Below are 11,600 nucleotides of genomic sequence, written 5' to 3' on the forward strand. Positions count from 1 at the left end.
CCGAGGAGCAGGAGAATCGATGTTTCAGGCATAAGCCCTTCATCAGGAATGAGGCCTCATTCCTGATGAAGGGCTTATGCCCGAAACGTCGATTCTCCTGCTCCTCGGATGCTGCCTGACTTGCTGTGCTTTTCCAATACATAAGGTGCAAATTAATTAGCTGAATGTGTACACACAATCTTTCTATTGAAGGTAATGCAAAAAAGATTGATTCAGCCAAACATCATCATTGTATACTGCATCAATGATATATTTACAGTGATGAAATGAGGACCCTGACTGATGTGCCCCCAGAGCAAAAAAATGACAAGATTACCCATTCACAAGACAGATTCTTTGAGATTAGAAAAGAAACTGTCAGATGTGAAAGCTAATCCTGAAGTGTTGTATTGGAAGCAGAAGGAAAGAGACGGGCATCAGCAACAGGCTGTGTATTAGATTTGGCCAAAGCTGCACTTACTTCTTCCTGACAGAAGACGGTTCAATAGCACAAAGACTGCTCAGATATTTGAGGTCCACTAGATGGGAAATAGTTATAATAGGGCTACCATTCCAAACAGTGAGAAAAAAATGTGAGCTTTTGTTTTCCAGTACAAAAGACTCTTAAATCTACAAGACTTACTAATTGTGCAACAGAAGAGGGAACATCATATAATATTATTGATGTATAAAATGGAAGCGTATTGGCGCTTCCTCATTTACATTACTTTGTGATGAACACAACACACACAATAAATGGTTCGTAAATGTTTAGTAAACTGGGATTTTGAAAACAGCAAACAATTCAATAAATAAAAACATTCAATATAACAGATGTATCTTGCAGTCTATAATGTTTTACATATAGTTTATAAACATTCAATTTACATACCACTTTACTGAAAGTTTAGACTAGCACTCCAGTGCAGTACTGAAGGAATGCTGCACTGTCAGAGGTGCCATCTCTTGATTATGATGTGAAACCCTTCTGTCTGCACTAGTTTGAAGAACAGTAGATGATCTGACGAATACTTTTCCCTTAATTATCATTACCAAAATGTTATCTTGTCATTATCAAATTGCTGATTGTGGGGATTTGGTTTGTACAAATTGGTTGCTGCATTTCGTGTATTACAACAGCAACTACATTTGAAAAGTATTTAATTAGCTATAATGCACTTTGAGCAAACCCTTTGTCATCAATCCTAATATCTTCTGACTAACCCACTAAATTAAGCACAATGATAGTAGATTTGGAAGAATCAAGAATATTTAGATTCAGATTTAAAAAGTGCAGTTGTTGACATTGAAATAACCATAAGTAGACTATCTGACAGAACAACTTCAATGATCAATTAACAATAATGAAAAAAGACAAATTACTGCTTTTCTAAATGTTCTGAAGTTCTTTGAATATATTATGTAATTAAGTAATGTTTTACTATTAGAATTTCCAATGTTATGTTTCTGCAATCAACCAACAATCCGGCAAGTAGAAAATTGTGATTAAGTCAGAGTCTCTAGTAGTCTTCCAAGACTGCCATTCCATGGATGGAGTCAACAGATTACACGTGATTCCTGTTTTCTAGACAGCATGTGACATTATGACAATTGGGATGATCTCATTGTTGCATTTTTCATAGTGGTTGACTTGAGGAACTGGGAATGGTTAAATGCAGAAACAAATTTAATGTATAAAAATACTAACAAAAATAATAATTTGAGAATAATAGCTTTTAATCAACATTGTGCACAGTTCATCCATTGCAATCATGAACAATGAAATCAATATTTACCTATATATATTTTTTCTAAAATCAGCAAAATAATAATTTAAATGCTATAAAGGTGCCAGATCAGGTGATAAGTGGCAGCATCAGAATGTGGGATCTCATGGGCACTTGTGTGATTGAAGTCAAATACATCTGCAGTGTCTGTTGCTGGAGGGAAAGCAACAGATTCAGAGGGAATAGGTTATCTGGACCATCACCCTCTTTAGGAGAGGGACCATCTGATTTGATCCATGGTGAGGACCAGGAGGGTGTGACTGTGAGTGAGGCAAATATGGGGATTGAAACGGTGGAAGTGGAGGAGCCTCAGCCCTTGCAATTGCCCAACATGTTTGAGGTTTAGTAGCCTGTATAGATGCAAAGCTTTGGCTGCAGGGGGATGAACATATTAACCAGGGTTCTACTGTGCAGAAGCTATTCAAATTGGGGAATTAATAAAAATATAGTTAGAGTAGTGTCTAGTACAATGTGGTGGATAAACACAATTCTCTGGAGCTGAGAACAAAAGTCCAGAAGGCAGAATAGCCTGCCCAGTGGCTTGGTTTGAGACCTCTGTTCTAAGCTGAAAATGAACTTGCAGCATGAGGGGAAGGATTCTGTTATCAAATCCACATACATACCAATGACACAGGTAAAGCTGGAAAGAGATTTTGCTTACAGAATAAGAGCAGCTGGGAGACAAATTTAAAAGCAAAGCCTTAGAAGTAATAATAATCTCTGGATTATTACTTAAGCCACAAGAAAATTAGAATAGGGTAAATAAGATTAGTGATTTAAATGTATGGTTTAAAGACTGATGTGGGAGAAATGGGTTTCAATTCATGGGCACTGGCACCAGTACTGGGAAAAGTGAGAGCTGTACTGTTAGGATGGTCTTCAGCATAATCAGCTAAGACAAGGCAAGAGAACAAGGTAGCAATAAATGATTTGATAATCAGAATGTCACAGCAATGGACAGAATGTACATACCTTAGAGTGCAATGGCAGATAAGGCTGTAATGTTTAAAAATTACAGAATTAAAGGCACTCCACCTGAATGCATGTAGCATTCACAACCAGCCAAGTAGGAGTAAAACAGGTATGATCTAATTGCCACTGACATGGTTATAGAATGACTAAGGCTGGGATCTGAATACACAAGGAGATTTAACATTTAGGAAGGATAGGCAAAAAGTAAAGGAGATGGGGTGGATGAGATCTGTACATTCATGAGAGAGAATCTTAGATTGGAAGATCAAGCTGTACAATCCGTTTGCTGGAGCTAAGGAACAGCAAGGAGCAGTAACATTGATAGGAAGTGTTTATAGGGCAAAATGTAGAGAATTCATAAATCAGGAAATCAGTGGTTCATTTAACATGGGTTAAACAGTAACTATGGAGGAATTCAACCTACATGTACTACTGAACACATGCTCCAAAGCTAAGCTTTTCCAGTACAGGTATAACACTAACATCTACCCAGCCATGTGAAAAATTGCCAGGTTTGTCCTCTGCACAATGTAGAACAAATCCGACTCGGCCAATATCACCCCATATTGGAAGGTGCCATCAACACTACTATCAAATACATTTTGCTTAGCAATAACATGGTCACTGATGATCAGTTTGGGTTCCACCAAGGCTACTCAGCTTTTGGTTCAAGCATGGACAAAAGAGCTCAATTCCAGAGTGGAGGTGAGAGTGACTGCATGTGACATCACAGTCACATTTGACTTAGTGCAGCATCAAGGAGACCCAGTAAAACTGGAGTCAATGGGAATCAATGCATAAACTAGTTGGAGTTATACCTGGCAGTAAAGAAGATGTTTGAGTTGTTGTAGGTCAGTCAACTCTGCTCCAGGATCTCTCTGCAGCAGTTCCTGCGAGTAGTGTCTTTGGTAAAATCATCTTTAGCTGCTTCATCAATGACATTGCCTCCATCCTAAGGTGAGACGTGGGGATGTTCAGCACCAACAGAGACTCCTCAGATACTGAAGCAGTCCATGTCTAAATATAGCAAAACTTGGAAATATCCAGGCCTGGACTAACAAATACCAAGTAATGTTTGTACAAGTGCCAGGTAATGACCATCACTAATGAGAAAATATAACCATCACTCCTTGACATTCAGTGTTATTACCACTGCTGAATTACTATCAACATTCTGAGTTTACCATTGACCAGAACTGGATTAACCATATTAATACTGTGGCTACAAGTGCAGGCCAGAAGCTAGAAATCCTGCAGTGAGTAACTCAACTCCTGATTCTCCTAAGCCTGTCAACTACCTACAAGGTACAAGTCAGGAGTTGTGATGGATACTCCCAAGTTGCCTGGATGAGTGCAGTTCCAACAAGAAACTTGTTGCCAACATATCTACAAATATTCATTCCCTCCACCACCAATGCTTAGCAGGATGCATTGTACAAAATGCACTGTAGAAATTCACCAAAGATCCTTAGAGAGTATCTTCCAAACCCATGCCTACTACCATGTAGAAGAACAATTCAGCTGACACATGCAAACTCTACCACTTATAAATTCCCTTCTAAGCCACTCACCATGCTGACTTGGAAATATGTTTCTTTCCTTCAATGTTGCTGGGTCAAAGTCCTGGAACTCCATCCCAATCAGCATTATGGATGTACTTACACCAAATGGATTTCAGCAGTTCAAGAAGACAGCTCACCATTAACTGCTCAAGGGCTACTAGGGATGGACAATAAATGGCAGCCCAGCCAGCAATGTCCACATCCCATGATTTAAAAAGTGCCTTCTTTCCAATTTTTTCAAATTTAGGCCGCAATGTGCCAACACTGAACCCAAGTAGCTACAGCCAGCCAGAAGGCCACCACAAGTCAGCTCAATGACCCCTGTCGCCTTTATGGATTTATGAGGCTGACAGCAAAATCCTAGTTGGCCACAGATACTCAACTCCAAATGTCCTTAAATTAGCATAATAGATTATCTAACTCTTACAGGTGAGTAGCCCAGCTAAGTCATCACTCCCTCTAATTCCCACCATCACTTGCCACCTCCTAGAAAATGGCCCAGGGTGGGATCGAGGCAGGGAACTGACATACAGGCCAGTATGTAGGAGTTTGCTGTCCACCTGCCTTCATTCCTGCCGCTAACAGTATTGAATAGTTTCTCACAGAACAGATGCTATCCAAACTGCTGAGTATTTCCAGCATTTTCTGTATTACCTAATTACATTTATGTGAATTATTTGCAAATGAGTGTTTTTGTAATTTATGATCATACAAGTTACCTGCTTCAGATTAAAATTATGATGTGATATTTAACTGACAATAAATGTCTAGCATATATTATTTCTGTAAATATTTTCAAGGTAACACAAAAATGTTGTTGGCAAGTGAAATCTCACTGCTTGTTGAAAATACTGTGAGTTCTACACAATTCTTTCTGAGGTGACTACAATTTATAATGTTCAAAAAGAAGCTTTAGGAAACAAGAAGAAAAATGGCATACAGAGTAGGAAGACTAGGAAAGAGGGCAAGGAAAAAGGAATGAGACAAAAATGAAGTGTGGTGTGAGAAACGAAGCTCACTGCCAAATAATTTTAGTCAGAGTCAAATTCTGAAGCAGTCTTTATTCATGCGTTCTTGCAAGAGCAGGTGTCCACAAAGTAGGCACACCACTGAACAAAAGCAGGGCATTTGTATCCACTCTGAGTGTCTCGGTACTCCCCCTTTCACCTCATCGGTTGATTTTGCTAATGCATGTAGCCTATCACAAGCCCTAGTTTCCCTCCGCCTCTGTTTACTTCTCCTGTTACTCTAATTCTATTGCCCCCTGACCCATGTTTATTTCTTGCCTTATTTGGTTTCCTTTATCCTATCCAGTGCCTTATACGTGACAATTGCATCTGCTAGTTTGACCGTTTTACCACTTCCCTTTGTGGTCTATTATTAGCGTGGTCCTATGACTGCTGAGGCAACAGTGAGTCTTATGACTGCTGAGTATGTGACGTCTACAGAAGCAACATTTCCATACATTTTCCACAGTGGTAAAGAGAAGAAGCAAGGAGGTTAGGGAGGTTGAATGGGGCATAAAAAGGGAAGGGGGAATAGAAAGGGCAAATAGTGGTCATGGAAAGGTCAAATGAGGTGGGCATCTAAGACACTGAACTGGGAATATGGGAAGGAAGAATGTGGCAGGAAGAAAAGGAACAGGAGGTACAAACATAAAGGTTGGGCGAGGGCAAATGTGAGGGTTGGTGAAGTCAAATTTGAGAAGCAGGATGAGGATAAGAGGTGAGGAAAGATAGTGGTATTTTTTCAACTTCCTTCTGCAACCTGTTTCCACTGGATAGCCTACAGATGGATTCGGAACTCCCACATTCTCACTTCACTGGATTTCAGCAAGTTAGTTCATACCTAGCTTTCCCCAGCTTTCCCAATACCTCCCAAATCCCAGCACTAAATCTGGTCCAAAACGTAACCTCCTAGACTTTTAAACACCAATCCCATCCCCACTCCAAGTCTGAATGTTGCAGACCTTAAAAAGTATCATTACTTGGTCTAAGGCTGAATAATCATCTCTTATTGTTTGTGGGAAATAACTTGGTTATAATACACTGGGAGATTGGTAATGTATAGAATAAAACAGTGTTTCCTCTGGCTGAGTTCAGCAAAAATCGTATTCACCTCGACTTCTAAATTTGGTTTCTCTCTCCACAGATGTTGTCAGATCTGCTGACCATAATCTGGATTTCTTTCTTCTGGCTCACCTGAACAACACTGTGGTAGATCTGATTCATGTTTCAAAGCACCTAAACTTAAGTTGTTTTTGGTTCTTCTAAGATAACACTGTATGCGTATCATTTTGTTTGGTTTTTTTCTTTAAATACTTTTATTTAAGTGTTGAGCACTGCAAACACAAAAACAGAAACTGCTGTTGAAACTCAGCAGGTCCGCCAGGATCTGTGGGGAGAAAGCAGAGTTAACGATTCGAGTTCGGTGACTCTTGGTTCTGAGTTTCGCCAACAATTTCTGTTTGTTTGAGATCTCCAGCAACCGCAGTTCTTTGTTTTATTTGGGCACTAGAGGCATTGATTTTCCCAGGCTGCTGAATTAACACGTCGTCCAGCACGGATGCAGGACCATCTCTATTCATAGTCATGATCTGACTCTCTCATAGTTAAGCTAAGTAAGACCTATAAACTATTTTGTTTAATACCACCAAAACATGTGTGATGCTTTGGAATTGTTCGTTTTGCTTAACTGCTGACGGCGAGTTCTCGTTTTTCTTGAAATCGAAATGGATAATTCATGGAGGAGGTTTTTGAAATTCATATCACATTAAAACCTTTTAAAGAAAGGAAAGAAATAACATAAGTAAATTAACTTTACCTAAAATGCATTTCAAAAGAATGTTATTTTATACGTATCTATGTATTTGAGCCTGAAAAATTACGAACTCCACAACGTTGTTGCAATTTCTCAATCAGAACATCTGATTCTTGACGGCGAGATTTCAGTGCAAAGATGTGGTTTTCCGTTCCCCAGCCCTCCCGCTCATTTGATTTAATTGCAAATAATCTCTCTTTCACTAACACGGGTAAAGACACCGTCCACATCTCCTTACTCCACACCGTCTCCTGGTTTCCACATGTTCTGCACACACTACCTGAAGGCGCAGCCATGCACAAAGGATACTTGATGCTCTTAGTATTAAAAAAAAGTAGCGCCGCAGCCCAGGTCAAATGGTTATGTTGTTCTAAGGCAGAGCACCACTCTGCTGCAAAAGAAATCCCCGGGAAGGAGAGCTCCAAACCCCAGTTGAGAAGATGCATGAGAGGCGGGGGGGGGGGGAATCTTTTGACGTCCCCAGGAGGGGGCGAATGGGGAGGAACAATGAACTGAAAGGCTTTGTATCCGAGCGAGCTTGCCATAAAGAAAATAGTACGCCGGGAGAGAAAAAGGGCAAAAAAGAGGGAGGGTGTTAGTGGCGGAGGGAGAGAAGGCGTGTGCTTGCGCAGACGGTGAGCGGAGATAGAGAGGAGCGCGGTCACGGAACCATGGCTGGCGAGCCAGATACTTTGTAGCGCTGCTTGAACTCACTGGAATCGTAACTATGCGTTTCAATGTGGCGCCACGTTGAGCTCTCTTGGATTGCCTAGAAGGGGGAAAATGGGTACCGCGCTGAGGAATTTGCTGTTGTGCAGCGTTTGCTCTTTGATAAGGGGTGAGTAAAAGTTAAAAGATTGGTTGCCCCCCCTCGGTTATTTTCCAGAGTCTGAGTGAGAATGGTCTTGCATGTTACTGTGAGGGGCCCCTCGAGGGGGCTGGCCGGGGTGGTGGGGTGAAGGTTTCCTCAGAGAGAGGGGGAGAGAGAGAAGGGAAAAGGGCTTTCTTTACCCCGCAATTACCATTTATGTTGGAAGGCAAATTGTTCATTTGTAAACTCCAATGTCGTTCCATGTTTTTAGCTGCTGGAATCTTTCTGTACGTGTGTGTGTGTGTGTGTGTGTGAGAGAGAGAGTCGGCGGTGAGGTGCAATGAAAGCCGCGATTTCTCTCTCTCTCTTTCACACACACTCAGGAGTGCTACCACTTTGTGCGGGCGAAATGCTTGGCCAAACAGCGCGGGGTGCTGAAAGGGGAGGAACGGATCTGCTGGAACTTTTTCTGCAACGCTTTATGCATCTGCTTACCATATTTTGGTTATTTATGAAGCACCGAAGGCCGATCGAAGTGTTTCAGAACAAACGGACCGAGCTGATCTTCCCACTCGCGATGTTAATTCATTTATGGAAGTAGTTTAGTTTATTTAGGAAGAGACTGCTTGTAAGGGCAAATAAACGAATATCCGCAGGGCACACAAGTTGCTGGAAATATGACTTAGTTTTACAACTTTTTTTGAGAAATCTTTAACGCACTCGATTTTATTTCTAATTTTTAATTTAGTTGGTCAGGGAAACGAGTTTTCTTAAAATAAAAAATACGTTTCCGACCTCTGTCCAGGGCCACAGTCAAATTTCAAATTTAATTGTTTTAGTAAGTAATAGTTTTTTTTACAGCTCTGTGTTCGTTGAAGTGCTAACGAGCATATGTCAGTTCCAGACAAATGCAACAGGTAGTCCTGTAAAACGTACATGATTTAAGTCACTGTCGATAAAGACAGAAACGGTATCTTTCAGGGGATGACAAATACTTCAGTGTGTAATTCGAGCAGCCTTGTATCTGGTTACTACATATTTCTTTATTAATTTTACAATTCCAAATTTCATATGTTCACATTCAACATTACAACTATGAGGATTCCTGGCAGGTGGGTATGAGTAAATTTGCAATTAGATTAATGGAATTAATCTTCTTGGGTGATGAAAGAACTTTCACTATTTTTAGAAAAAGGTATTTTTAACACAAATCTTACCAACATTAAATAAATGAGGCTTTAAATATTTTGTCATGAACAAAAACAGAAATTGGTGGAAAATCTCAACCAATCTGGCAGCAGCTGTGGAGAGAAATCAGTTCTTCTTCAGACCTTTCTGTTTTTGGTTCTGAATTTCCAGCATCTGAAGTTGTATGAAATATTTTGTATAAACTTCAAAACAAATTCACTGCAGTACATGCAATCATAGGAGAAATTGCTAAGAGCTGAATATGAAACAGTGTACAAGTTTGTGTGCCTGATTTTAACTGCAGACATATGAATAATAACATTTTTACAACCCAAACGGTTAATGGGTAAAATTCCCCTCATCTTTATCCATACAATTTGTTTTATGTGTAAGTTGTTAATGCATTGAATCACCTGATCTTAAAATTGACACCATGTTTTTGTTTTGGTGTTACTTGTATAAAAACGGAGTTATTTTTCTAATTGTGCAGTTCCTTTTATTTAAATGTAATGGGGAATCTGGTGAAGCACTGATTTTATTGCCTATTGTATTGCTTGCAACCATTCTGGGGTGGCAGTTTGAAAGGTACCACATCTTTGATAGCTTATTTCCATTAAAATCACTGTTAAAGTAATTTAGTTTGAGTTGGGTACGTCACAGTAAAGATATTGGGCAGTCTGTGGTTACATTGCAGCAATTTTTCTAATTGAATACTCTCACCAGGTGTCCATGATGTTTTATAATTCTGTTTATCTAGAGTAAGACAGTAATCTTAAGTATTCACTCATTCTTGAATTGTAATTTTGTATTTTGTAACCATAATCCTGTAATGTTGCACTGAAATGCAATGTTTGCTGCCTTGGAATATATTAAGTCTGAAATTTTATTTTCAATAATGATTAAAAAAAATTATACCAGTTACTGCATTTATATCATGCTTTGTTGCTTGCTGACAGCTATTGTCTTCAAGCGAAATAGTTTGGTTAGAAATTATGCATTCATAAAACTTTCCAAGGAAGGCATTTTGGTCACCATTGATACCATATACATTTTTATATGCACTGTAATCAACTTTGTGTTAAAATTAATTTCACTTGGTGCTTTTTGATAACAATTCAAGATTTCCTGCAGTACTGAAACATTGAAAATAACAGGACTGTTCCAATTCAACTCAATTAATTAAGGTTGTGGTGCAGTGGGGCAGGGAATGTAAAGTCTGAAGCGCTATTTAGGTTAATTAACTGGAACTGATGTATTTTCATTCTGTTATTTCAATCAAATCCATCCTTTGTATTCAGATATTTTCTAGCATTTTGGAATATCATGTTTAGAACCATAAAAGTCAATTTTTCAAACTGCTACCTGTACAAATATACTGAGAAAGTTTGGAAAATCTCTGACTAGTGTTTTATTTTTAGCAAGAATTTCCAGTTTGCATTTGTGCAGTAGCATCAGTGCTCATCCAATCACTGGATTCATTTTGACAGTTTAACAATTTTGTAAGACATAATTTGCAGTTTAAAAGAAGATTGCAGAAAAAAATGTTAAGTGCTAACTTTATCTTTACTATAGGATGTGTGTGATTCTAGAATCCATCGTTAAGGATGAGGTTTCTAAATTCTTGGAAGTGCAGGGTCGGATTAGAACAAGTCAACATGGATTTATTAAGGGGAGGTCATGCCTGACAAACCTGTTAGAATTCTTTGAAGAGGTGACAAGTAGGTTAGACCAGGGAAACCCAGTGGATGTGGTCTATCTAGACTTCTAAAAGGCCTTTGATAAGGTGCCACACGGGAGGCTACTGAGTAAGGTGAGGGCCCATGGTGTTCGAGGTGAGCTACTGGTATGGATTGAGGATTGGCTGTCTGACAGAAAGCAGAGAGTTGGTATGAAAGGTTCTTTTTCAGAATGGCAGCCGGTGACAAGCGGTGTCCCACAGGGTTCAGTGTTGGGGCTGCAGCTGTTCACGTTATATATTCATGATCTGGATGAAGGGACTGGGGCATTTTAGTGAAGTTTGCCAATGATACGAAGTTCGGTGGACCGGCAGATAGTACTGAGGAAGTGGGGAGGCTGCAGAAGGATCTAGACAGTTTGGGAGAGTGGTCCAGGAAATGGCTGATGGAATTCAATGTGAGCAAACACGAGGTCTTGCACTTTGGAAAAAAGGATACAAGCATGGACTATTTTATAAACGGTGAGAAAATTCATAAAGCCAAAGTACAGAGGGATCTGGGAGTGCTAGTCGAGGATTCTCTAAAGGTAAACATGCAAGTTGAGTCCATAATTAAGAAAGCAAATGCAATGTTGTCATTTATCTCAAGAGGGTTGGAATATAAAAGCACCGTTGTGCTACTGAGACTTTATAAGCTCTGGTTAGGCCCCATTTGGAGTACTGTGTCCAGTTTTGGTCCCCACACCTCAGGAAGGACATACTGGCACTGGAGCGTGTCCAGCGGAGATTCACATGGATGATCCCTG

At 39.7% G+C, this 11,600-nt stretch overlaps 1 protein-coding gene across 1 annotated transcript in view; it reads left to right on the forward strand.

Moving 5' to 3' along the window:
* Positions 1 to 7,762: 7,762 nt before the first annotated feature.
* The window catches only part of lrp6 (low density lipoprotein receptor-related protein 6), a 182,276-nt gene continuing 178,438 nt past the window's right edge, over positions 7,763 to 11,600 (forward strand). The window contains exon 1 of the mRNA XM_043709456.1: positions 7,763 to 7,958. Coding sequence (XP_043565391.1) covers positions 7,904 to 7,958 — 55 coding nt within the window. The 5' untranslated portion in view covers positions 7,763 to 7,903. The remainder of the gene's footprint in view (positions 7,959 to 11,600) is intronic.

Source organism: Chiloscyllium plagiosum, chromosome 19, assembly GCF_004010195.1.
Source record: "Chiloscyllium plagiosum isolate BGI_BamShark_2017 chromosome 19, ASM401019v2, whole genome shotgun sequence".
Classification (NCBI taxonomy): Eukaryota; Metazoa; Chordata; class Chondrichthyes; order Orectolobiformes; family Hemiscylliidae; genus Chiloscyllium; species Chiloscyllium plagiosum.